The following is a 27,813-nucleotide window of genomic DNA, read 5'->3' as shown; positions in this document are numbered from 1 at the left end:
AATAATTTTCTTACTTTCTTTGTCATTTTTAACTTAATTGTAAAAAGAACATATGCTTTTGTTTTATAACACTTAAAACCAAAAACAAAGTTAAAAGTTTTTATAGATTATGTTATGCCAATACAGTGTCTACATCTTCACTTCTAAATGTGAAGATAAAAAGAAAGTAAATAAAACACTAACTTTTACCTTTTTTTCCAGACAAACACACACTATCTGAAGAATTAAAACCAAATAAGAGCACTAAACCATGAAAAAAAAAATACCAGAAAACCCTTATATTATGGCACAACATTACATTAAACACATCTTTTATCTTTTATCTTTTTATTGATTAAGCCTTGCTGTCTATGCTCATTGGTTCTTCTGCCTCCTTTGTCCCTGCTGCCTTCTGCACACAAGCATAATCAAATCACCATTCATTACACCCCTTCTTTTTATGATTTTTATTTTATAAACAGATACACATATTTTCAAAAGGCTCTCACATTGGAAGAGGGTTTTGTCATCTTGGCAAACATATTTCCATAAAATTTAGCATCCTTCTTATTGTATTCCTTTATCTTCTCCTTTAGCAATTTATATTCATGTTTCACATCCCTAATCATCATATCATCATCAAAACCATATTCATCCACTTGCTATAAGCTTCAAAAGTGTCAAAAAAAAAAAAAAAAAGGATTCCTACTTGTTATTAGGGTCGATTTCAAGGGCTTTTTTTACATCAATCTCTGCAAGATCCAGATCAGCTACATTGATGTAAGCTTGAGCCCTTCTGTACAAAGCCTTTACATTTGTACTTTCAAGTTCCAACACCTGTAAAGATCACGTTTCCAGACCCTTGTTAAAACCTTTTAAAACATCATAAAACTATTAAAAAAGAAAAAGCAAACTGTGAGTAGGATTATCTATTTGTATCTCTAACCTTAGTGCAAAGCTTTTCAGCCTGTTTGTAATCCTTGAGTTTCAACTGGCATGCTGCATTATTAAGATTGCAAGTAATCTTCAATGCTTTTGCTTGTTTCTTCTCATCTTCTTCAAAATTAGTATCATACTCAATAAACTTAGCAGCCTGGAAATGTTAAAAACAAAAAAAACAGATTTAGTCATAAACAATTACACAAACCACTGCTTTATTTAATCTTAATTAGTAGGTTTTGACAAGTCAAACTGAATCTTTACCTTTTCATATCGTTTTACTGCTTTCAAATATTTACCAGCTTTAAAGAATGCATTTCCTTCTTCCTTCTTTTTCCCAGCGGCCTCGATCTTCTCTTGAGTCGTGGTCATGTCCCATGATTCTTTGTCCTGAAAATAAAAATAAATAAACGTTGACATTAAATAAACAATATATATATATATATATATATATATATATATATATATATATGATCATAAAAAACTAAACTTTATGCACAGCTTACCTTAACAAAAGAAACAAGCTCAATTTCATATGTGACAGAGGAATTAGGGGGAACCACTGCTAATTCTTGCTTTGAATCAGTAGACCCAAAAGCATATTCTGGAGCAATTGTCAGAAGAGCTACTTCTCCTTTCTTCATTGTCATTACAGCTTTATCAAGTCCATCAATCACTTGCTCTGTTTATGCAAATAGCAAAGTGAGGATTAATGAAAATAAGATTACATAACATGAAACAATAAAAGATATAAAGAATTTCCAATGGTTTATATTACCTTCATCTGCCTTGAACTCAAAAGGCTCAGAATCATCATGACCTTTCTTGATGAACACTGTACCATCTTGTAGCTTACCAATCAACTTCACTGTTCATTATCAAAACAAGAAGAGATTTCAGACATAATGTTACAAAAAAATTTAAAGAATCAAGAGAAGAATCAAATTAAATAATCCAACTAACCCTGAACAACAGCTCCTTCATTCGGGCGTTCATACCCCTCCCCTTCTTTCAAGATTTTCTTGATGACTTTCTTGTCATCTGTAACATTTGTGACCACCTTCCATGACAAAAGTTCTAGTGTGATTTGTAGTGTAGCATTTGCAGGAATAGAGCCTTCAGGTTTCCCTTTTTCTCCAAATCCATCTACAACAAAAAAAATTGTAAGTGAACCGACCTTTGTAGCTATTGAGTGTTGAGCCAAGTGTTTTTACAAAGATAACAGTAAACTTACATTCTGGTTTGACTGTAAGGATGACTTTTTCCCCTTTCTTCATTGTTTTTACAGCCTTAGCCAGAGCAGGGCAGAAATGACCTGATCAAAAACAAATACGTCAGCAACAATCAAAAAAGAATGTAAAGCCAAAACAGAATACAGCTATGTGCTAAAGTTACCATCTTCTACTTTAAACTCGACTCCATCTGATTTTGCAACTACAGTCCCATCCTCAAGTTGAACTTCGTAATTGACTGCATTACAAAGATAACATAAGGACATGTTTAGAACATAATCAAAGAGCTACAGAAACAGAATCTTAAACATGAAAAGTGGATATAAAGAAAGTACCTAAAACTTCGTCGAGGTCCTTGGGGTTCTCCCACTTCTCTCCTTCCTTTACAATCTTTTTGAAAATCCCACCATCCTTGCAAATATCCTTTACACTAACCCATGAGAGCAGTTGTACATCAAACTGTAGAGTAGCACTGGGAGGGATTGTTGGAGGAGAACCAGCTTCACCATAAGCCAGATCTGCTGGTATGGTGAAAAGTGCATTTTCACCCTTCTTCATGGTCTTGATACCCAGATCCCATCCCTTGATCACTTGCCCTGTTGTCAGATAACACAAGAAAATAATGTTAATTATGTGATCCATAGCCTACTGTAACGTTATAATACTGTACAATGAGTGTTAATACACTCCTAGCAAGCAGAAGTGGAAGCACCAAAGGAGAAACCATTAACCACTACATGATACTTTGAATATAGAAACAACAATTTAAATATACACAATGCATGTTTAACATCAACAAATTAATGATCAATGTTAACAACAACGAGGAAATCCAAACAGTAGAATGACCAATAGGAATGCACGAATGTAATCAGTTTCATCATTGAGAAAAAATCTCACCTTGACCAAGAGTGAACTTAAACGGCGTTCCCCTATCACGACTTGAATCAAATTGAGTCCCGTCGAGCAACGTTCCAGTATAATGAACTGTCAAAAACTCAAATCCACAACGCGATCAATACAATCATACGATTTAGCTACGAAACAGTACAACTTTAAAACGTAAACCAACGAGTGTATACCTTCGACCTCATCCCCACTTTCAGGAGTGTCCCAACCTTCACCTTCCTTGAGCAGCTTCTTCTTCAAACCTTGATTACCGATTTCCTTCTCTTCTCCGACTTTCAACGTCACCGGAGCTTCAATATCATCCATAAATTCATCGTTCATCTCATCAGCTACCGGAATATCAAAGTCCTCATCCATATTCGCTGTAGCAAGATCAAGCACAAATTAATCCTCCAAAAACAAGCAAATTGAAGAGATAAATAGTTGAGCTAAGATCAACAAGTAGATTTAAGTTCGAATGGATTTTATATGAAGAAGCGGGTAAGTGGAAGTATGGAGAAAGTTAGGGATTCCAGAGAGTTCGAAAGGGTTTGTGAATGAAGAAGCGACGAAGGGTCAGGATGGTTCGAGAGAGATCACGTTGACGATAGTCTCGAGATCTTGTGAGAGCACGTGATCCGGTGTGTGGTGCGCGTGACCAATGACCAATGCTGTATTGCTGTTTCATTTCTATTTTCGTAATCCGACGGTCTGCGCTTGACTAACCATTTACCGGTCCGGTTTTTCTTATAGAATCTTTTAGAAATTCCGAGTATATATTATCTCATTTGGATTTCCTTTTCATAAATAAATAAAGAAAAAAAACAAATGAAGACAAAAAGAAAATAAAAGATGAGGTATGTTGTAATATATCTCGTAGGCAGCACGGTCCAGACGGTGGGCAACTCAGGCGACCCTTCAGGACCCACGACTGTAGGGGTCCAAAATTTATGGGCTATTTAGTTTATATATGTATATATAAATTTATTACCTAAATGATTTTTAAAACCTAAAGTTGGTTTAAACTCAAATTAACTCAAAAGATAAACAATTTAGTTTGCTTATTATTACTAACTGAACACATCTATATTGAAGAATAAATGATATTTTTTTGATTATATTTGTCTTTGAGGGACCTTTTTCCCCGGACCTCATATATGTTTGGACCGGCCCTATTTCGGAGTTGTTTATTTGTTTTTTTTATTTCTTTTACGCTGCAATTATCTTGTTTTTTAAAATTTGTAGTCATGGTTCTAAAAAGACTGTGGTGCTGTTTCATATTTTCAGGGTTCTGACGTCACTTTTTAAAAAAGCTTGAACTGATATTGTTGTCACACCAAATCTCTCGTTATTTATAATCTTAATAGTAGTTATGTTATTTCATTTAGAGATGGTTGAATGATTGGTCTTGTTTGATATCGTTAATTTCCTATTAGCAGCAAAGACGTTATATCTTGGGGATTGAAACGGGCCTTGATTTATACATTCTTCTAAAAGGCGATGAATGATTATTTATTCAAAGGTGTTATATGCAACCCTATGAAGACAGCAAAAACTATCAAACTTAGTTTTTGTATATATATTAAGTATAATCAAAGTTTAACTCGTTAAATTGGTCACGAAGGCTCCAAAATGCAATAATAGAGGTTATGATTTGCTCTGGAAGGTTGGAGGTTGATAAATGACGAAATCTTATAGGTTAAGCATTTAAATAGGGCCTAAATCCTAAGCACTATGCTTTTTCCCAACAAGAAGGACACACCATGCCTAGCATTTGGGTGCACCGCATCACATATGGCAAACCCACTTCGCGCTAGCCAAACATGATACACACCCCAAATTAACTAAAGATTACTTGAATCGCAATGCATATAAGAAACGGGTGTTACATTAGTGGTAAATCATATTTAAAATAATAATAATATAATAAAAATAAGTAAAGTGATCATATATCTACATGAAGCATAGTGTGTTACCATATCAAAGTCAATATCCCTTAACATATCAATATATAATGCCTGTTTGTAAATATAAACTACTAATTGTTTTTTTTTTTTTTTTTTTTAGAAAATGTAAAGCAAGTTCATAAGTTAGTTCCCAATAAAGTAATCCGACCGTGTATTCAAAGAATCATGACAGTATGTCAATATTTTGTGAAATAACTATTGTTTTAAAATGTGGTATGTTTTGGCAACACATGAACTTCTATCAACATAACTTCAAATCTTCCGAGGATCATAAGGATGTTGGAATATTTCCAAAACAATCTACAAGGCCTGATGCCATCAACCATCATATCTTCTGAAGTTAAAGCTTTCCCTAACATATTTGAAAGTATGCATCTTGCAACAAACATTAAAATAGAATAATACAATCTAAAACAAGAAAATTACAAAGAGAACTAAACTAGCAGTTTGGTTTATTTAGATAATTTAGTACCAAATTGATCTATCAATCGTTAAAAAAAATAGCATATCACGAAGTATGTTCAGAATTTCACAACACTATCTATATAGTCAAAAAGCTTTGGCTGATCCACCCTAGCATTTTGGTTTTTGGAATGCATTAATACTTATTTGCTTTGAGAAAAAGATCAAAATGGTGATAATTTTCATCTTTTTGTTTAGTTTTCTGAATCGCTTTAAAATATCAATTTTAAGTTTCTCTAACCTCATCACTTCAACCTAAGTGAAACAAGGAGTTAAAATGGTGTCCCAAATACTTGTACAAGACATATGTTTTGTTTTTGAAGATACTAGGGAACAAAATTAAAGTATCAAATCTAGAATTCTCTCCTCCTACTAAAAGGTCATGATCTGGATTCTTTTGATCATAGTGATCATAGCTCGTTGTTGTTATTGGTGTCTCCTCCATCTGATCCTTTATCATTGACAGCAACAAGCTCCGTATCAAATATAAGTGTAGCCCCACCTGTGTATCAGTAATTAATTTCTTCAATTTATTAATATCTTTCCCCATTAAATTAAAACACATTTTCCTTATAAAATAAATATGCTCATTACGTACCTGGGATAGTAGGTGGTGAACCCTGGTCTCCATAACCCAGCTTTGAAGGTATCTTCAACTTACGCTTCTCCCCAACACACATTCCCAATAGTCCCTGATCCCATCCTGGAATACACTATTTTTGTTAACTTCCATAATATATACTATAAGAATTGAATTTCACAACAATCAAATTGGGTCATATCATATGGTTTTATACCTTTTATCACCTGACCACTACCAAGTTCGAATTCAATTGGGTCACCCCTTTCAAAGCTGGAGTCGAAAACAGTTCCATCAGTAAGTTTCCCCTGCAAAACCAGAAATTAAACGAATGCTCAAAGATATACATACAAATACAATCATTCATTAAGTGATACAGAAAACTGAGATAATAACTCAGAGAAGAGGGGGGATGGGATGGGATGGAGAAAGAAAGGAAATAGCTATGTAGATGTATCTACTAACTCACCCGATAATGAACTTTCACCCTATCACCTTTGTGTGCTTGGATTTCACAAGATGCTGGTTTGAACTGCAACAACAACAGCAAAAATGGAGGTTCAGGACAGAAAAAAAAAAAAAAAAAAAAAAAAAGGTTAAAGGGTGGGTGGTCGATACTGTTCATGTAAATGATGGTCAGGACAACTGATGATAGCTCTTTAAAATCAATAAACATCAAGAAAGAATAAGAAATGGAAAGTATCAACATGAAAGTGAGAATCAAATTCAATAAGCCAACTGCATTACTCTCTCTATATACATGCTTTCACTGTGTAACCAATTATCAGATCAAATGCATTGCACATAAGACACCTCCTAATTGGGAAAGCTAAGACATTTTTACATACTATACTAACAGCAGATCAACTCAAACCCTCATTACAATTCCGTGAAGATATCTTAAGCATTTCTTTTTCTTTTTCTACCACAAAGAGAAGAGAAAGCAATAGAAGGAAGTAAGACACAGATCCTCCCAATTTTTACATAACAAGCACACTACACAACGATCGGGAAACAGAAGTGGATAATTCGCAGTGCAATCATAACTCCTTGTAAATAAATTAAATAATGCACAATTGTTAACTCACACACTTGAGCCAGATCAAGGGATTATAGGTGATAATAATAAGACTGGGCTACCGGAATTTTACCTTGACGCCGATCTGTAACTCCGTGACATCACCGGACTTCTTTGCCGAAACTGTGAGATATTACGAAGAAGATCAACTCGTCATTCAATTTACACAATCGAACCAGAACAAGTGATTTAAAATATGATAAATAAAGAACTAAACCATTTCGAAACAGCTTTCATTAGTCTTCACTGAAACTCACCAAGTGTGGCGGCAATTAGCAGAAGCAACACAGAGCATCCCTTCATTGCAGAGGTCAGACTCAAATTCGCCATTTTTGCGTTTTGAGTTTCGACCGAACCGCCCTACATTTTGTTGCTTCAGTGGGATTTGGGAAGCCTGATGACGCGGGTCATCCAATCATGTATTGCCACGTCATACGTGAGAACCTAAGGATTAGATTACTGGCAGAATTTCACCTTCAAGCTTCAGCAAAGAAAAAGATACCGATCTTGGACGTCCCTATATTTCACGTATTTAACAATTTGAGTCCTTCAGCTTCCATATTTCGTCTTGAAACATCCGTAGAGTTCCGCATCATTTCAAAATGGTAGTTTTGGATTTGGGTAAGCATGAACAACTTTTAGACTTAAGCATTTATACCCTCTAAGTCTTAAAACTAAAAATCTTGTTTCGATTTCGTTAAGCATATAGATACTAAAAGAGATTTACATGTATGGTTATGCAAGATGATGAATAAAAAACTTATATAAGGTAGAGTTTTCTTGAAACCTAAAAAATATAAATTCATGATGTTGACACAGTCGATTATTCTTACGTCTTTAATCTTTTTGGATACCAAAGCCACCAAGAAATTGACAAATTGTATGGCACATAACAAAATATTACGGTTCAAATACGGCAAGGTATCAATGATTCAATAGTTGTCTCATTGTTGTTAGCATTATGCATTTTAAAACCCTTGTTTATCATGTTGATCAATGAAAAAAAAAGTAAGCTAAACTCAAACCAAACTCACAATCAAATTAAAGAGGCTAAAATGCAGTGGCGGACCTTAGTAGTGCCCCAGGGGTCCCGGGCCACTGCTCCGACGCCGGCACGTAGTGTAATTTTTTTTTAATGTTCTTTCTATTGGGTGTACCGGCTTAAAACACGAGTGACACTACTAATATAGATTTATTTTGAAATTTTTTTTAGTGTCACCCTTACGAAAATGTTATGCGTCCGCCACTGCTAAAATCGACCTTAATAGAATAGTTTTATTGCTTTAATAGAATAGTTTTATTGCTTTAAATAGAAGTTGTACGATGGATGCTTATAAGAACTCAAATTACCATACAAATTAATTAAAGAGTTCTATACACACATGATGGCTTCCTAAATATTGCAAAATCAAGAAACTTAATGGACAATAATTTGAAAGGACACTTTCTAAAAAAAATCTATTTGTTATCTTCTTAGAAATATAAAGTGTATTATAAACTAGAAGCTAAGCTATCATTTCATTATGATAAGGTGGTAATTAACAAAAACAAAAAACAAACTACACAACATGCATACATTTAGGGTATGAGAAAGAAAACATAAAAATTTATGTTGCTCACAATACCATTAATTATGATTATGTTATGTGCACGACCAAATTAGGAATAGTTTATTGATAATATTGTCATGCTTTATTTTGAGTTTAAAAATGAATGGAAAGAAGAGTAATGGACACGGAAAAAATACATGTATTTTTGTTGTTTTCCTGAGTTAAAGGGAAATAGAAATAAAATTGTGTTCTTAAGTTGAAAGGAGAGGGAAGTAAATCAACATTTTTATATTTTTTCCCCTTCATTTCCCTCCCTTATCATCTTAATCTGCCCTCCTTTCCCCTTCCATTTTGTTCCCCCTTTTTTTTAAAAAAAAAACTCAATAACACAATTTCTCCTTAATTCTTTTCCTTCCTTTCTATTCTCCTCCTAAAATGAACTCAAGAACATGCCGTTAGGACTAGCGGACACATGTAATTTACACATATAGAGTTTTCGGACCTAAAAATGTATCTAGGTGAAACATGTGATTCTATTTGTTGTTCATGAGATAACTCTCTACCCGACACGGGGCGCCCCTTTACTTTGCCGACTATGTTGGGGTGCACCTTTATACGCCGTATCTTGTCTTTGATGTTTATGTATATCTGACAATCATCATATTACATAATTTAAAAGGTTTGTTGAAAATAATAAAATAAGTCAATCTTATATTTATTTGTATTCTCAAAAGGTTTTTTTGTGTTTAAGTGTTTTTGTTGTGGGCTTAGAATGTAAATGCAGGGACAACACGCGGATCTTTTGATATGGATCGGATATTCGGCTATGCTCCATATTTGTGTTACTGAGATATAAAAGAGAAGAGAGAGTGGAGATATTTTCAGATGAACTTCTTCAGTTAGCTCAATAGAGTTAGGGTTTTCTCTAGTTTTCAACCGTTCTTGTGTCTACTTCTCTCCGTTCTTATGTATGTTAACAAGTTATACTAATCGCTCAAACTATTGTTGATTGATCTGTAGTTCAGATGTTTTTCATTGAATAATCTGATTAGATTAGGGTTGAGTGAATGTATATATGAGAGTAGATTAGGTTTTTTTATAGTGAGGTTTCATATGTAAGTACATGAAAACCTTCTGTTTCTTTGTCCACAAATGATATAAGAAATGAAGATATTGAGAAATATGTATTGTGTGATTTTAACAAGGTTAGACAATTATATGAAAGAATTTCAATAATTCATTTGCAAAATACAGAAATATGTTTTTTTGGTATAAAAGCATTTACTTTTTGTTTTCAATTTAAAAAGCAAGGGAAGAAAAAGCAATGGGACAAAAGAAACGGGGAAAAAAGGAAAAAGAATGGAATGGAAAGGTAAGAATCCTTCTCATATAGACGGGTAGTTTCCTTACTCATAATTAAAAAAAAAACACTAAGAACATATTTTCTTTTCTTTGATTCTTTTTTTTTTTTTTAAATAACTTAGGTAGACATTTTATTTCCCTTTAGGCTGGATGGAGTGGTGTATAGCATGTTCACAATGTCGAAGTAGTTTTTTGGCAATCACATTAGTGACACATCAATTTTTATACAAGAGATGCATGATATATCATTTAAAATGAAAAGGTTGATCAAATTAATAAAATATAAAAGTAAAATAAAATAAAGAAAAAGAGGTCATGCATTAAAATATTATATTATATAAATTTATAAAACACAATCGTTATGCAGAACCAATCTATAAAGAAAATAACTTAAACCCTCAAACTTTCACTCCTTAAAAAAATAATAATAATAATAAGGGATAATGACTTAGGAGGGTAATAAGGTTTCCAGTTTGTCTGTATTAGGTCATTAAGGTTTTTTTTTTTGTGCGTATTAGACCAATATGGTTGTTATTACCGTTTAGAAATAGTCCTTTTACCGGTTTTAACGGGTAAAAATGACTATTTCTAAACGGTAATAACAACCATATTGGTCTAATATGCACAAAAAACCGTAGTGGCCTAATACGGACAAACGGGAAACCTTATTACCCTCCTAAGTCATTAACCCTAATTATTTAGAAAACATGTTTACTAATCAATGTGACTGATTTGTTTGACGGAAAATAGTTGCTTTCATTTAAACTTATCTCACAACCCTTCCGGAACTTCTAAGTCCAGAAACTTATATGATTGATGATCTTCATTACATAAATATGCAACATTTTATCAATAACTTCTTTTTTGTCATTTAAATGTTTACATGAACACATCCATATGTACAAAAACAAAATCTCACTTTGATACCTCCCATCAATGTCTACATTTGATAACGAATGGAAATGTAAAACCAATAGGGACTTGTATAGGATGTCTGTTATCAATTATTTTATAAAAAACAAAACCACAACATGAACTAAAAAACTGAAGTTGCAAAATGAATAAAAAAAATCAGCACATACACAAATACATACATACATACTATATACAACACATAAACGGAAGTTTATAAAGCATGAAACCTAATGACAGGAAAAGTAAAAAACTTAAAGGAGACGTTATAGAAAGAAAGATCACCCTTACTTGCAACAAATGGTTGAAGACATCAACAGGAAGATCAATCTGACCATAGAATCCACATGTTGTCTGATCATGACTTCAGTAGATGAACTACTGAAACGTAAGAATTGCAATTGAACTCTATTAGCATTTGAAAAAGGGAATTAGGGTTCCAGAAAAGACGACGAAGGGTTAAAAAAAGTTTTGGACCATTTCTCGATTTGTGTGTGTCATCTTTGCGCAGGGGCCATGCTAATCTTCTCTGTATAGTTCCAATTTTATCGGATGTCCCCAAAGGAACGACTATAGATGAAGAGTTTCGCCATATAGAGGAGTAGCAGGTTATATGGGACGACGCGAGTTCTAAATGAAGTAGTTTGCTGTTGATGGTCATATATTCTCAATGTCTTTAAAATTAGGGTTAATGACTTAGGAGGGTAATAAGGTTTCCAGTTTGTCCGTATTATATCACTAAGGTTTTTTTGTGCGTATTAGACCAATATAGTTGTTATTACCGTTTAGAAATAGTCCTTTTTACCCGTTAAAACCGGTAAAATGATTATTTCTAAACGGTAATAACAACCATATTGGTCTAATACGCAAAAAAAAAAAAAAAAAAAAAAAAAAAAAAAAAAAAAAAAAAAAAAACCTTAGTGACCTAATACGGACAAACTGAAAACTTTATTACCTTCTTAAATTACTATCCCTAATAAAACCCCCTAAGACTCTCTCTCCTCTCTCCTTTCTCTCGCCTCGGCAACACAATGCCATTTTATAAACTTTTTTATTTATTTTATTTATTTATTTATTTATTTTAAATATTTTAGTCCTTTCTAAATTCTGACTATATCATGGCGTGCTCTAACCATTTCTCTGTGTATGAATAGGCCTCCACCCTCTCCTATGAATATGCCTCACGCCGACTCTTTTCGAATCTACAGAGTTCAGACGTCGCTGCCTGAAATTGTTTAGTCAAATGCATGTTGATTTCTACAAGCAAACTTCGGAGTCTCTCCGTCAAACACAATCGAACGCTTTGCCATGTTTTTCAGTTCACCCAGAAACCCGCAAACAATGACAACCTTGATCAGATAGCAAATCTTTTGAAACAACCGAATTGGGAACATAACATATATCTTAAATCAATTGCTTCCCACATGAGTCCTGAATCAGCGTGTAAGGTCATCTCTCTTCACAACGAGAACGTCGCACTCTGCGTCCGATTTTTCAAATGGGTGTGTAAACAGTCAACTTATTGTTACAGTGTAGATAGTAGAATCCATCTTTCGAATTTGATTATGCGTGGTAATTATTTTGGGGTTTTACACAAGGTGGTCGTTGTCTTGATCAAAGATTGTAGTAATACTGTAAATGAGGCTCTGAGATTGATTAGCGTTCTTGATGATATGAGGAAATTTGGTTTCAGGATTAGTTACCCTTGTTATAGTACTCTTTTGATGTGTTTAAGTAAGCTACAAATGGCTTTACCAGCCTTTTCAGTTTATAAAAGAATGGTGAATGATGGGTTCATTTTAGGTTCGATAGATTACAACACACTGATAAACGCTTTGTGCAAGAATGGGTTTGTACGAGGTGCAGAAATGTTTGTTTCAAGAATTGTGAAACTTGGTTTCGATATAGATGTTCATATTTCAACTTCTTTAGTACTAGGCTATTGCAGGATCGGTGATCTTAAAGAGGCCTTCCAAGTGTTTGATGTAATGTCAAAAAGAGATGGTTGTGGGGCAAATGAGGTAACTTTCACGATACTGATTCATGGTCTATGTGAAACAGGTAAGCTCACAGAAGCATTTGCATTAAAGGGAAAAATGGTCATGAATGGATGCCATCCAACTACACGTACATATACTGTTCTCATTAAAGCAATTTGTGACTTAGGATCTACAGATAAAGCTATGTATTTACTCGATGAGATGCTCAAGAAAGGAAGCAACCCTAATGCTCATACTTACACAATATTGATCAATGGATTATGCATGGAAGGTAAAATTGAAGAGGCAAATTCAATGTTTAGAAAAATGATCAAAGATGGATTAATTCCAGGCACAATTACTTACAATGCACTCATCAATGGCTACTGTAAACAAGAAAGAGTTGTTTCTGCTTTTGAGCTTCTTTCCATGATGGAAAAAAGAAACAGTAGGCCAAATATTCGCACCTTTAATGAACTTATGGAAGGTTTATGTAGAATTGGTAAGCCTTACAAAGCCATGGCATTATTGAGAAAGATAGTTGAGAATGATTTAAGACCCGAGACACTAACTTATAACATATTAATTGATGGGTTTTGTAAAGAAGGCCAACTTGATATGGCTTTTAGAATTCTAAACTCCATGGATTCACTTCACCTTGAATCTGATGGATTTGCATATACAACACTCATAGATCAGCTTTCCAAAGAAGGAAAAGTGGATCAAGCAAATGGGATCTTGGGTTTAATGATGAAAAAGGGAGTAATTCTTGATGAAGTCACATTTACTGTTCTTATCGATGGGTATTGCAAGAATGGTAAAACAGAAAATGCAGTTATGATTTTCGATCGAATGGTCAAACATCTTACTTTGACCAGCCCTCACATTTTTAATTCACTGATTGATGCTTTCAATAAAGATACAAAGGTGGGCTATTCGAATGCAATTTTTGGGAAGATGTTGAAATGTGGTGTGACTCCTTCTGTGGTGACTTACACAATTCTAATTGATGGGTATTTAAGGGAATGTAATTTTGATCAATCTTTAAAAGTTTTTGAATCAATGAAACTTTGTAATTGTCCTCCAAATGTCTACACATTCACGATTTTCATCGATGCATTATGTCAAAATGGTAGAATGGATGAAGGATTGAAGCTTCTTGAAACTATGCGTGATGCGGGTGTATCTCCAAATGTTGTTACTTATACTATATTGATTAAAGCTTATGTTAAATCGGGTGATTTGGAACATGCATTTGGAATCTTGAATAATATGGTAAAAGATAAGTGTCCACCAAACTTTGAGACTTTTTCTTCGTTGCTTGAAGGATTAGTTATATCCAGCAATGGTAAAACTAAAAATAAAAATTCTTCTTTTATTGTTTTTAAAGAAATGAATGCTACTCATAGTGTTGAGTTTTTACAAAAGGCCAAGAAACATGGTGTTAAGGATTCGGATGTTAATAGTTTCTTGATCATGGGGTTGTATAAAGTGGGACGAATAGTTGAAGGCTATGAATTGGCTCAAGAAATGGTGAAAAATGGCTACTTTCCTGACATTACTGCATGTTCTCAGATTCTTGAACACTTGTGTCATGAAGGGAAATACGATGATTGTGTAGTGTGGATGAAGTTGATGTTTGATCATGGGCCTATGCCATCTTTTGAATCATGTTGTTGTTTATTTCATGGTCTTCGAAAGGAAGGAAAGATTCAGGAATTGCAAGATTTGATGTGTAATCTTTTGTGGAAAGCTGGTGTTGAGGAGAAAGATGGAGTTTTATCATACATGGAATCTTTGTTAAATTGTGATGAACATGATGAATGTCTTAAGCTTCTAAAAGTTGTTGAAGAACTTAACCATCAAGAGAGACCGATAATTTAACTAGATTGAAGAACATGGCCCACCTTATGTAATCGATAATATGAATAGACATTTTATTTGATTGCTTTATGCATTTATTTACATAATCTAAAAGCATAGAACATTATTTAGATGCATATAGATGAGGTTAAATTCAAACCATAAAGTCGTGCTATTGCTAAAGTGTCTTCAAATCCTTAACCAAATCTATAATATACTTCTTCTGTATCTCATCATTCTGCAAAAACCCCTTCCATTTTTTGTGATTTTCCCTTATCGATTTAGCGACTTCTGTTTCAGTCTCCATCATAACACTCTTCACAGCTTCAAACACATCTTCTTTCCCAAAATACCCATCTTCGTCTCTCCTATTTACCTCGACTCCTACCTTCCAATCCATCGCCATTAACTTAGAGTTCATGAACTGGTCGCCCTTCAATGGCAGCATCACCAACTGACAGTCGTTTACCAGAGCTTCGATCACAGAGCTGAAACCAGCATGACAGACATAACACCCAACACTTTCGTGAGCAAGAATATGTCGTTGTTGCACCCACCCTGAATGCACCACCCCTTTACCCTTCACCCTCTCCATGAACCCACGAGGTAGGGTTCTTTTCAGTTCTACAGAGCTGTCGAGATTCGCCGGAAAATTCAACACCAGGAAGAAAGGAAGACCGGTGAGTTCTAACCCTAGAGCTAATTCTGTTATCTGATCATCTGTTAGAAAAGTTTCACTGCCGAAAGAGCAGTAGATTACGGATCTAGCTGGGAAGTGGGTCAACCAGTTGGTCCACGTCTGGTCCAGTTCGCCGGAATATGGCTCGGGAACCACCGGACCGATTAGAAGAAGTGGTTTGTTGACCTGTTTGGTTATATAATCAAGGTAAGGTCCTTCCATTTCTGTACATGACTTCATGAGTATAGCGTCGCAGCCATTAAAGCATTTCATCAAACGGTCAAATACGCTTGGAGTACCATGGAAGCTCGTGAAGATGTAAAGAAAATCCGAAGCCTCAAAAGTTCTGAAACCGATGGTTCCCGGGAACCCCGGTGGAGGATTCGTGACTTCTTCTATAGTCGGTGGTATATTCCGGCCGATACAGGCGGTGACATACGCGATGGCGATCCCCAAAAAAACCGAGAAACAGACGGATTTGATGCCGAGCTCAGTCGCTATTGGTGGCAGCCACGATTGCGCAAAGTCGAAGATTACGATATGAGGTTTGAGATGTGTAAGTAAGTTCTTGATCTGGGGTTGCATGAGGTCTAAGGCGACTTTGAGGAGTTCAACGGTGGCTGGGGAGGTGTCGGCGGTGTTCTCCACCCCTTCAGGGAGGCCGTCGACATGAGGGAGAGTGAGAGGGATGATTTGAGTGGCGGCGGTGCGGTTGAGCATGGTTTCGATACGCCGGACATTGGCGGAAGCAGCCAAGAAGGAAATCCTGATACCAGAATACGAGGACAACTTATTGGAAAGCTGTACAAAGGGACTTATGTGACCAAAAGCCAGAAAAGGAAACATCACTAAGTGGAGCTCATTACTGTTTTCATCTGTTGACATCTTCCTTTGCATCAAGAAGTGGTTTTTGATCTGTTTGTTAAATCTGTAAAGGTTCCTTTAGAGCTTCGATACCTCTGCATGACTTTATGACTATATATATATATATATATATATATACATATAATCAACTCAACTGTATGAAAGAAGAAAGAAAGCCACGTCCTTGGGGAAGAGCATGAATGCGTTATCGTACCGCATTGTAACTCCGACACATCTCACTCGAGTCGAGGTGTCAAAATCATGGTTGTTAAAACTTCCTCTCTAATAAATACAAATACACTTGGATAGTCTTTAAAAGTTTTTAAGGGAAGGTTTAAAATCAAGAATTTTATGTGAAAAAAATATTAAAATGATTATTTTGCCTTTCTCATTTCTTTTTTGTATTTTTTATTTGTATTAATACCTTATTAATTAAAAAACAAACAAAATAAAAAAAAAATATATATATATGTCAGGCCCACCCCACCCACAGGCTCTCTTTCTCTCTCTTCTTTCACACACAAACAATATCGACCCACCACCGTCGACCATCACTCTCCGCCACCACCGTTTATGTTATCTTTACCTCTCTCTTATCTCTCATATATACACACCAAAGAAAACAAAAATATAAAAAAAAAAACTTTAAATCCATAAATCAACATCAAGCCACATTCAAGAAAAAAAAACTTTGGATCTAAATTTGGATCTAAAGTTGTGATGTGTTGCTGGTGGTGCTCATCGATTATGAGGAAGTTGGAGATACAACCACCATCCATCTTCCCACTTTGTTGTTGCCGCCATCACTTGAAACCCCAAACCATGACGGATCTGAAACCCTCGTTTGCAAACCATCGCTTGAAACCCTAAACGTCGTCGCCATCCGAGAGCTAGAACAAAATCGTTGGAGAAGAAGAGAAATGGGCGGCTCAACCATCGTCTTTTTCGAGTTGTAGATTGGAGAGATGGTTGTTTTAGAAATCAATTGTCGATCGAAATCCCAAATGGTTCCAGAAATCAATTCTTGATTGAAATCAGAGGAAGTAAGAAGTAGGGAGGCATAGTATGTGGGTGAATCACATGACGTCCTACGAGGGAGCTGATGAGGATGTTTCGATAAGGGTTACGGTGGATAAGGGTGGTCGGCGGTGAAGTTCATCGGTGAAACCGGTGTTGTTGGGTGGAGTATTCAACCACACACTTGCAAATCGATTATGGAGAGTGTATTGATCATCGATTGTGTTCGTATGTGGAGTGTACGTGTGGATTCTTTCTATAGAGAGAGAGAGAGAGTATCGGTAGGGGTGGGGGTGGGCCCAATTCTTTCATTTTTAATTTTTATTTAATAAATTATTAAAAAAATATAATAAAAATACAAAAAAATAAATAAAAGGGCAAAACGGTCTTTTCAAGTCCTCTAGGGACCAAAATCAAAGGAAATTCTTGATTTTGGATCTTCCATGCAAGTTGAAAACTTTTTGGATCCTATCCAAAGTTTTTTGAATACCACAGGGACCAATTTTACAGTTTTATCCTAATAAATACACATGCCTTCTTCGCGTTAATTTGGCATTTTCTAACATTTTTTAAATTTTTATTTTTCACTTATTATTGTATTGTATTTTTTATTTTATTAAATTAAATTTTCACATTTAATAGGTAAGGTAATATATATGTAAGATATTTATTAGAAATGATTTATACGTGTAATGTATTCAATGTATTAAAACCTCATTAATTTTAATAATTCAAAATGTTTCATATTTTTCTTATAAATTCAAACTTCTCAAATTGTTCAAAATTTTATATTTAATTTCTTTTTTAAATGAACCCAATGTAATACATGAGTCTCACACCTAGTTAAATTTTAAACACTAGGGTTGAGACCCATGTATTACATAGGTTTATTTTAAAAAAATTAAATATAAAATTTTAACAATTTGAAAAGTTCGAGTTTATATAAAAAATAAGAAAATTTTTTAATTATTAAAATTAATGAGACTTTGATATATTAAATATATTACATATATAAACTATTTCTAATAAATACCTTACATATATATTACCTTACATATTAAATGTGAAATTTTCATTTAATAAAATGAAAAATACAATAAAATGACAACTGGAAAATAGAAAATTTAAAAATTCTAGAAAATGTTATGTGTCCAAATGAAGGAAAAAATGACATGTGGCAAAAAAAACATTCATTTATTAGGCGGGTAGGTACGGGCAACGCGAGTACGCGTTATTCCGACGTGGCAAGCAAAAAACGTTTTTATAATGCGTCGAACACTGCGCCCACCTCGCGTTTTTAGGCATTACGATGGTAACGCTTGACAACAGGACATTTTTCTAAGCAAATTAACTCGGATATATTTTTGATTTTTCAACCATTGTAAAACGGTCAAAAAAGTAAAAAAGTAATAATAAAAAAAAATCCTTTTACAACTATATATATACATATACATCAACCTTTATCTTATAAAAACCTTTTTACTTTCAAATATTCAAAAAAAAAACTCTTTTCCTTACTATGGATCAAAACCCCAACACTCTTCCTCCAAACAGAAATACACCTCCGCCTGTTGGTTTTGCCCAATACGAAATGTACGCGAACATTCTCAACACACAAGACAACTTTTTCAATCCCGTCTCACCACCAACACAATTCACTACACACCTTCCACAAAACATTTTCAACCCATTTGCTACAATTCAACAAAATACCACACAACCACAACCCACCCAACAAACTGTACCCGAGACGCAAGCTAGTGGGGGGGGGGAGCGGAAAAAAAAACGGCCCAAAAAGGGAGATCACGAAGGAAATGGAAAGCATTTGCGGTGGAGCAATCGGAAGACGAACCTCCAACATGGTAGACCGCGGACGAGGAGTACGAATTGGCGGTGGCTTGGTGCGGGACATCAAAAAATCTAACGCAAGGAAACGACATGCGAAGAGTTGCCTTTTGGGAAGCCATGATCAGGAAATTTCGTAGCCTTTTGAATAAATATGAAAATTACCGCAATCACGACATGTTGAGTAGCAAATGGACTCAATTAAGCAGGAAGTGCACCAAGTTCAATTCCACCTACAACAAGCTTTCCTCGCACAAGCAAAGTGGTGTGATCGATTTTGACGTTTATAGAGCGGCAAGGGAGCAATATCATGTGGAGACCGGACATGTTTTTTAGCACAAAAAAATTTGGGAGATTGTGAAGGAAGACCCAAAGTGGAATAAAACCGACACATTTACGGAACAACAATCGAAGAGGTCGCGCGGCTCGGGTTCGGTCGATGTTTCAGACGCACGCACGAACATCGACCTCAATGCGGAGACGGATGAGATACCGGACGACTTGAACGACATTAAAGAGATCTCCCCTCCTCGACGACCAATAGGCCACGACAAAGCGAGGCGTGCTCAATGGCACGTGGATGAAACCGAAAGTTGACGACGAGAGCAAGGCGAAATGAAAAAAAATTTGACGAGCACAACGAAATCGCGCGTAAAAATATGATTTGCAACGGGAACATTTTGAGTTATTGCGTCGTGAAGCCGAGGACGATCGTATTGCGAAAGATTTGACGATTATTCAAACTAGCGAGGATAATTTGTCACCGAGACGGTTTGAGACACTTCGAAAAATGAAGGCGAAGATTTAGCAGAAATATTTTGACAAAGATTAGTGTTTTTTTCATTGTAATGTTTTTTTTGTTATTTTTTTTTCGGACTATTTTTTTTCGTTGGAATATCGTTTTATGTTTTTTTCGTTCGAATGTAGTTTTTAATTAGTATTTAATTTAATTATTTATTATTTAATTTATATGTTTTTTAAAAATTATTATGACATACATTTAAAAAAATAAAACAAAATAAAAAATGGGAATTACAAACATAAAAAAAATTAAAAAATAAAATAGAAAATAAATTGTGTTATTACATATTATTTGGTGTTGCTCATTTCCACCTTTGGTGTTATAACACCCACTTATTACTAGGATGATGACGTGATACCTTTTGGATGTAGTAACATGTAATAACATGTTACCCTCACCCAACAGCTTTAGAGTAGATATGTTTTTCTTAGACAATGCACTAGTATATTAATAAAAAACACAAACCACCTACGACTCGACAATGTACAGATACAATAAAGAGTGAATTAAAAGAACATCCAAAAAAAACTAATTAGTATAAGAAACTATGAGCCGACAATGTACTACAATAAAAAGTGAATTAAAAGAAGAACACCCAAAGAAATTAATTAATACAAGAACCACAAAAGCCAACTAAAACTATCAATAAATATAATATATATATATATATATATATATATATATATATATATATATATATATATATATATATATATATATATATATATATATATATATATATATATATATATATATATATATATAGAGTCAAGATCAAATAAGAAGGAAATTTTTGGTAGGAAGGTAAGAAGTTTTTTTTCTACATATTTTTTTGACAAACAAAATCAATGAATCACTAGATGATTAATTTCTAAGATGATTCACAAGAAAAAATTCTCAAAAAAACATCTTTATGATTCATTTATACAATGATTTTGTTGTTATTCACTAAAATTATCATAAAAATGAATTTTTTTCTTAATTTACTTAAAAATGAATCATAAAGATGTTTTTTTGAGAATTTTTTTTTGTGAATCATCTTAGAAATGAATCATCTAGTGATTCATTTATTTTGTTCGTCCAAAAAATATGTAGAAAAAAAACTTCTTACCTTCCTACCAAAAAAAATTTCTTACCGGATCTATATCCTATATATATATATATATATATATATATATATATATATATATATATATATATATATATATGTATGTATTTTTAAAGCAATTCTAATATAAATATTAACGTTTGATTATTCATATATTCATTAGAATATTATAGTTCTATATTATAAATTTATGTATGTATATTTTTATAATAAATTTTAATTTTAGTTTTAACATTTGATTATTTATTAATTCATTGTTGAATAATGACATAAAACTGTGGATACAAAGTTCATTATAGAATAATAACATAAAAATAATGTTTTTACGTTCTCACACTATTTGATGTTTTTATTTGAACTATATATATATATATATATATATATATATATATATATATATATATATATATATATATATATATACTTGGTTCCTTTTTGCAGGAATGACCCTCTGTTTATCTCAATATGTGATGTTTTGGGTTGGTTTGTATTCTAGATAATATTTGACATTTTGCTATTAGTTTCTGTCCATGTGTTAGCATTTTGTTTTCTTCATCATTATGGTAGCCAATTGCGATTGGATTGGTGTACTTCTTTTCTCACCACCCTTTTATCCTTTATCTCACCACCTTTCTTTACCAACAATATTATATCGCCGACCCAGCTCCTACCTTTTCATAAGACCCTACTACCTTTCTCCATCGCCTTATCTCATCTATTCGTTTTTCTCTCACCGCCTCCATTGCATTCAGGCTCAATGTTGTAACGGTGTTGGAGGGGAGTTGGTGTGAGCGGCGCAAAACCGTACCGCTGAGACCATCGTCACCCTATACGCCGTCACTTTGCCTTTCTTCAGAGACAATATCGGCTTTCACACCCGCGTTCTGACACCGACAACAAACAAACTGTCATTGCCTACTACTACTTTCTCTGCTTGAGACTGTCACGATGTCGAAACACATGGATATGATTCCCCGGAGAGTCGCACCTCATGCAGAAAAAATATGGGGGAAATTAGTTGTGAACGATCAGGTGAATACCTTCATCCAACCCATTGAACCCTAAATCAGCGTTATGTGCTTCCTTCTTCGTTAGACACGTTTAAAGTTTTTAAAAGTTGTTTTCTATTCAAATTGCCCCTGTTAAGGTATTACCAAAGATGATGAACCTAATTCAGGTACATTTGAGCCTAATTTTTTTCTAAATTGTGCTTTATTGTTTTTTATTTTCGGATTAATCCCTCATTGTGGGTTGCGAATTTCGTCAAGAAGCTTAAAGATGTCTGATTTATACAAACAATAAACTGAGAAGATTCTACAATATGGTGAAGTTTATCGTTTCTTTTGCTTAAATGAGGTAAGTTCCCTTGAACTTCAGAGATGTGTGTGTGTGTGTTATGGATGTGAATCTTGAACTTTGTCATATTTATTGATGTGCACTGCTGCCACAGAAAGAAACTTATCCTTTTCCAATCTGCAATCTTATTTTTCACTGTCTTCTTTCTTCATGTTTCAATAATGAACTGTAGAAGTCACAATTGGTAGATATTAATTAACATCTGTTTATGCAACCCCTAAAAATCAAGATACTAACACATGAATTTTGTGAATGGATTATCTTTGATTCAAATTATACTTCATGCCCTTTCTATATGGTGATATGTTGGTTTTTATCCTGTTAAACCTTTTAGGACCCTGAACAAAAGAAAGAAATTGCAAAGGAAAAACAACTACCTCCTGTATATATACGAGAAAAAGAGTTATCAAAAGGAACTCCATATACTTAGAGATTATATGTCCCTAAAGGAGTTTAAAAATTAACGACTTGTTTAGAGGAGAGGTAATTAATTTCTATACAAAAATTAATTTAATAACTTATTAGACATTAAATTTTAATATAGTTTAACGATGATGTGTAAATTTAGCTGGAATCTAGACAAACTTGGCGATTTTGTAACTATGAGAAGTAATGGACAAATTTTGTAACAATGAGAAGTAATGGACAACCCGTTTATAATTTTTGTGTCACAGTAGATGATGCCACCATGACAATAACACATGTTATAAGGTAATCACTAAATCTTTATATTATTATGTATTTAATAACCATGTACTACAACATTATTGTTATGATTATATTATATAATTTATGTTACAATGTATTAGACACTTGTGCTTCAGGGCAGAAGAACACTTACCTAATACAATAAGGCAATCATTGATATATAAGGTAGTTTTATTTTAATATTAATAAAATTTTCATATGATGAAATTTATAACTATTCCTGTTATTGTTTTTTTATCATAAGCTCTAGGTTTTCCAATGCCTTCTTTTGCACATGTATCATTGATTCTCGCCCCTGATCGAAGCAAACTATCGACCACCTTCATTTATTCCAAGTTCTTTTCTAAGTTTTGTCAGTGTTCCGATTAATTGTTACAAAATTGGTTTAGGTAACCAATAATTCATCTTCACTTTAGTTAAATACTTCTATTAATTTGTTAAAGTAAAAAAAACATAAATGAAGTCATTATTATCTTATCTACAGGATTTGGACGAGTTCAATACAATCCTAAAACCACTAAATGATGGAGCAAATTTGAAACACTCTTGATAGGCGTATCCGGTTGTAAGAGGAAGAAATCTGTAACCTTAGTGAAGATTCAAGCCAGTTTGGATATAAATATGTATGCTTATTACACAATCATAGATGTATGAAGCCTTCGTTGCGATCATTTTACAATTTACGTCCATATATGATAATAATTTCCTTTAAATTTTTGGATAATGTTTAATCTACTTATGCATCAGAGATCTGTTCTTTATTAATCATGGTTCCCAAATAGTAGGGACAAACACAAATTGTGTAAGTAGAAGTGATTCAAAATCTTTTAGTTATTTGTATTGCTTTTCAATCTCAAAATTTGTTGGTTGCTACCCTTTTTCTCCAGCAATTATTCCAACGGGATTTTTAGCAGTGGATGGGCCTTCTGTTGGATAACGTGTCTAAGTCCATAACTATATTTGGTATGTACTTGACCCGACCCGGCATGGTCCATTTGGGTTGCATGACATCATGCATTTAGATAGACTAAATAAGAGAAATAACACTTGTGGTCTATTAATATTACAAGTTCTAATATATTAATAGTATTATTTAATTAGTCTTGAACAAGAATTAATTTGGAATTAATTAAGTGATAGATGACTAATTAAATATATGGGTTGATTATGTAAATCACTCATACTTGTATAGTGGGCTTAAGGCTCCATGGATTGTCAAGTTGGGTTAGACCCATAGGATGCTCCATGGATGCTCCATGGGAGTTACAAACCCATGGGTCATGGAAATGAAGAGTCATGTCACATTAGGGTTTACATAGTGTAACCCTATATGTGACACACTATATAAGCTACATGTTCTCACCAAAAATCGGATACACTAAGATACAAGAGGGCTAGGCCGATTTTTAGAGTGTTACATATTCTCTGAAAGTCATTCCAAAGCATTTGGTGTTGTGTGAGCATTTGAGGCATCACACTTGGGGTGCTAGGCTCTCAAGGTTTTCAATGTAATTCTAGCCATCTTTTAGTTTAAAAGTTCCCCATGTATGCTAGATAGGATTATGAACCTTGGAAATCGTATTTTTCATGTATTTTAGACAAACATAGATCCAAGGTTTTCTAGGGTTGCATGTACACATAGGAGTGTTAGAATGCTCAAAACCCATCAGATCCTCACGTTTGGTGGCGATGCTACACCTCAATCAGGTATGTTAGCCTTCAATTTTCTGTTTAGGTTTCGTCTGCAATTTGGAGTTATGTCAATTGTTGGAGTTAGGAAAATATCAAACTGCTAGGATTCGACTAATACTTAAAGTCACATGATTGGATTTTCGGTCAAAGCATTTCTTTCAAGTTGATTGTCTCACTTTGTCTTATCAATATGAGAAAAAAACACAAAGAATTGTGTAGTAATAAAGATAATAAAACTATCTCTAATTTCTTCAGGGGTTTGTTATTGACATTTGTTGTGTGAAGTGTGTTCTCTTAGATTCACAAATTAAAGTCACTATATTTACTATTAATTTATTATGTGCTGGTATAGCCTACCAAGGGGAGTTGCGGTTGCATTTGAAGATGTTATCAGGGAACATGGCTATGCAGGCGAGATCAATCCCATTAGTACCTCATGCCTCTCGAATTTTCCCTATTTCTTGATTAATTACATGCTTTGTTACATGTTTTTGTCTATGCCTTCACTAATTTTAAGCAACCCATTTCAGAGGCGACCTGATTCATATTTATTTGCCTTTTCAGTGACTTTTGTTTAAGTGTTATGTAACGTTTGTACGTTTTCTATATATCATGATTTCAATGTGACATCCCCAAAATCACGGCCAGAAAAAGACCGGTTTCATTTATGCTTTTACAATAATTTCAGAGTAAATCCATTGATTTAAAAGAGTTGCGGAATTTGTTCCCAAAACACAATATGATAAAATAAGGTTTATCAAAGCATTTCTTAAATAAATATATTTTCATTATATAAGAAAACTCGAGATGTCATGTTCCGATATAGACCAAAAGTATAAACAGTACAACATGACCTTGCAACAGTTATTTACAACTACTGGTCTATAAACAAAAATATATTCACAAGTTGTTCAACTTATGCTCTCGCACCACTACCTATAATACAAAGAAATTGAGTGGGTCAGGCTTGGGAGCCTGGTGAGCATATAGGGTTTTCAACCCACAATAAATAATTATATTTAATTTTCACCAACCAACAATAACCTGATTACCCATTCCCATTATCCTCACTTTACGTCCCTAAAACAACAACAATCACAAGGGACCTAATCTACGATTTTCATCGGGACGGACATTACTGCAAAGGGGTTTCCTCAACAGTAGATGTGCTAAAGGCAACCATGAGGGGGATAGAGTACACCGGTGAACATATTGTTCACAACACCTACAATTTATGAATCTGCTAGCGTTCCACTGGACTGTCTAGAAAGAGTATGTGGTCGTCATCCATACTCTGCTAGATGACTAGATCAACAACAATATCAAGGCCTCTCATCATCTTATTTCATCACACATCCACTATCTACCCATGTTCTACCCAACATCTTTGTGTATATATATATATATATATATATATATATATATATATATATATATATATATATATACACAACATAAAACATGTATAAAACATTCAATCAATACTCATTTCAAATAACACATAACATATAAGCACATAACAGGTATTTTATAAAAATACTTCGTATTTATGTGTTAGAAGAAAGTAACTACACACTCACCTGATAAGAAGATGATCGGACAACACTACGTCTCTAAATGTAGTATTCTTCGGTGAAACTGGAAGATCTTCATACATCGGGCATCTTGCAAGCAGAGCTTCGGCTCGGAAACTATTTTCTTCTCGGGATATTTGGGCTTCGGGACTCGCTTCGGGTCTCGGGATGATACCGGGGCTTCGGGGGTACTTCTTTGCATGTAAATCGAGGTAAAGTGGGTGAGAGAAAAGTGAATTAGCAACCTTGGCCGACTGCCCCTTCAATTCTATTTATAAGGCTGATTTCTTGAAATTCACGTAGTGAACCCTTATTTCACGTCGTGAATTTGATCTTCATTGCATGCGTCATCGCAAGTTGGGTATGGCAGGCTCTGAAAGGCCAAATCACTGAGTTCACGTCGTGAACACTGACTCAGTGTCAAAAATCGTGTCCTGAACTTCAGAAATTAATATATTTCGCATACGAGCTCCATTTTTTACGTTCTTTATATCCACGCGTAGGTGAGATTACGCTATACAACTCTCGTTTAGACTCTGTCGGCTAATTTTGACTTTAATTTTTATTATATTTATTTTTAGTAGGCCGGGATAGAAAAACTCCGTTATAAACTCATAACTTATTCATCCAACATCCGTTTTCGTCTGTCTTTTTACCGTTGCACTACTATTGACGGGATCTTCGATTCTCATTTAGATTGTTTCGGTTAGAAATCACTCGATCTCATATTCGAACTTCGGGCTGCATACTGCTAAGCTGAAACTTAGAAAAATCATAACTTCCTCATACGAAGTCAGATTTGGACGTTCTTTTTATGCACGCTCTCGGTTTAATGTATTCTACGACTTTCGTTTAGATCACTAAGGCTAGATATCTCTTTATATTAAATTCATAATTTACATCATACAGCGTCGTGTAGGTTTTGTCGCGAATCTTCGACGGGTCATAACTTCTTTGTTATAACTCGGATTTTAGCATTCTTTATATATTCGGAAACCTCGTCACAACCACTAGTACATCCTTCATAGATATCGGGTTTATTTAACATTTCATTTTGACACTAATTTTTATCCTTAATTCATTTAAGTCACACAATTAAGCACAAAATACATAATACTCAAATAATACATTTTTATTATATCACAATGGTTTACAATCGTTAATCTAGACTATTACATCATCATTAATGACAAACCCGAAAACACAGGCGTTACAATTCTCTCCACCTTAGGATGATTCCGTTCCCGGAATTACACATCAACAAACAAATGCTGATAGCGACTCATCATGTCACCCTCCGTTTCCCAAGTGAGATTTGGCCCATTTGTATGTTTCCAATGGACAAACACTAATTCGACCATCTTGCATCGCAATTTC

At 34.1% G+C, this 27,813-nt stretch overlaps 4 protein-coding genes, 1 long non-coding RNA gene and 1 other non-coding gene across 12 annotated transcripts; 2 read left to right on the top strand and 4 right to left on the bottom strand.

Moving 5' to 3' along the window:
• Positions 1-72: 72 nt before the first annotated feature.
• LOC145015026 (peptidyl-prolyl cis-trans isomerase FKBP62-like) lies at positions 73-3,659 on the bottom strand. Of its 2 annotated transcripts, none has more exons than XM_078973482.1 (13): positions 3,233-3,659; positions 3,051-3,137; positions 2,486-2,746; positions 2,314-2,388; positions 2,153-2,233; positions 1,882-2,064; positions 1,697-1,786; positions 1,425-1,600; positions 1,183-1,308; positions 926-1,072; positions 689-816; positions 489-600; positions 73-388 (listed from the first exon to the last, which is right to left on the bottom strand). In XM_078973482.1, the coding sequence occupies exons 1-13, from the start codon at positions 3,414-3,416 to the stop codon at positions 335-337; spliced, it is 1,704 nt and encodes a 567-aa protein (XP_078829608.1). In that variant the 5' UTR covers positions 3,417-3,659; the 3' UTR covers positions 73-334. The 2 variants fall into 2 exon arrangements, with proteins under 2 accessions (XP_078829608.1, XP_078829607.1); XM_078973481.1 differs by having other exon boundaries at positions 73-391; positions 3,233-3,655.
• Positions 3,660-5,678: 2,019 nt separating this feature from the next.
• LOC145018582 (peptidyl-prolyl cis-trans isomerase FKBP15-1-like) lies at positions 5,679-7,519 on the bottom strand. Its single transcript, XM_078976460.1, has 6 exons — positions 7,383-7,519; positions 7,199-7,248; positions 6,517-6,579; positions 6,265-6,355; positions 6,066-6,170; positions 5,679-5,969 (listed from the first exon to the last, which is right to left on the bottom strand). The coding sequence occupies exons 1-6, from the start codon at positions 7,453-7,455 to the stop codon at positions 5,878-5,880; spliced, it is 474 nt and encodes a 157-aa protein (XP_078832586.1). The 5' UTR covers positions 7,456-7,519; the 3' UTR covers positions 5,679-5,877.
• Positions 7,520-11,414: 3,895 nt separating this feature from the next.
• LOC145018983 (U6 spliceosomal RNA) lies at positions 11,415-11,517 on the bottom strand. The gene has a single exon (XR_013667303.1). It is a non-coding gene; the product is annotated as a U6 spliceosomal RNA (small nuclear RNA).
• Positions 11,518-12,110: 593 nt separating this feature from the next.
• On the top strand, positions 12,111-14,931 carry LOC145015890 (Pentatricopeptide repeat (PPR) superfamily protein). The gene has a single exon (XM_078974363.1). The coding sequence runs from the start codon at positions 12,197-12,199 to the stop codon at positions 14,810-14,812; it is 2,616 nt and encodes an 871-aa protein (XP_078830489.1). The 5' UTR covers positions 12,111-12,196; the 3' UTR covers positions 14,813-14,931.
• On the bottom strand, positions 14,835-16,461 carry LOC145015891 (UDP-glycosyltransferase 79A2-like). Its single transcript, XM_078974364.1, has one exon. The coding sequence runs from the start codon at positions 16,365-16,367 to the stop codon at positions 14,970-14,972; it is 1,398 nt and encodes a 465-aa protein (XP_078830490.1). The 5' UTR covers positions 16,368-16,461; the 3' UTR covers positions 14,835-14,969.
• A 5,314-nt stretch (positions 16,462-21,775) lies between these two features.
• Positions 21,776-23,968, top strand: LOC145017587 (uncharacterized). 6 transcript variants are annotated; one of them, XR_013666585.1, is made up of 4 exons: positions 21,776-23,173; positions 23,287-23,335; positions 23,415-23,559; positions 23,655-23,968. It is a non-coding gene; the product is annotated as an uncharacterized LOC145017587 (long non-coding RNA). The 6 variants fall into 6 exon arrangements; XR_013666588.1 differs by having other exon boundaries at positions 21,776-22,138; positions 22,378-23,559; XR_013666586.1 differs by having other exon boundaries at positions 21,776-22,945; positions 23,031-23,559.
• Positions 23,969-27,813: the final 3,845 nt, after the last annotated feature.

Source organism: Lactuca saligna, chromosome 9 (assembly GCF_052625555.1).
Source record: "Lactuca saligna cultivar CGN05327 chromosome 9, ASM5262555v1, whole genome shotgun sequence".
In the NCBI taxonomy this organism is placed as follows: domain Eukaryota; kingdom Viridiplantae; phylum Streptophyta; class Magnoliopsida; order Asterales; family Asteraceae; genus Lactuca; species Lactuca saligna.
This window is presented reverse-complemented; position numbering and strand designations above follow the sequence as displayed.

Coding starts and splice junctions, on each gene's coding strand:
- LOC145015026 (XM_078973481.1), bottom strand. CDS start 3,416: ATGGATGAGGACTTTGATATTCCGGTAGCTGATGAGATGAACGATGAA. Junction 1,787..1,881: donor TGAAGGAGCTGTTGTTCAGG/GTTAGTTGGATT, acceptor GATAATGAACAG/TGAAGTTGATTGGTAAGCTA. Junction 392..488: donor TGACAAAACCCTCTTCCAAT/GTGAGAGCCTTT, acceptor GCTTGTGTGCAG/AAGGCAGCAGGGACAAAGGA.
- LOC145018582 (XM_078976460.1), bottom strand. CDS start 7,455: ATGGCGAATTTGAGTCTGACCTCTGCAATGAAGGGATGCTCTGTGTTG. Junction 7,249..7,382: donor GCTAATTGCCGCCACACTTG/GTGAGTTTCAGT, acceptor AATATCTCACAG/TTTCGGCAAAGAAGTCCGGT. Junction 6,171..6,264: donor TAGTGGTCAGGTGATAAAAG/GTATAAAACCAT, acceptor AGTGTATTCCAG/GATGGGATCAGGGACTATTG.
- LOC145015890 (XM_078974363.1), top strand. CDS start 12,197: ATGTTGATTTCTACAAGCAAACTTCGGAGTCTCTCCGTCAAACACAAT.
- LOC145015891 (XM_078974364.1), bottom strand. CDS start 16,367: ATGCAAAGGAAGATGTCAACAGATGAAAACAGTAATGAGCTCCACTTA.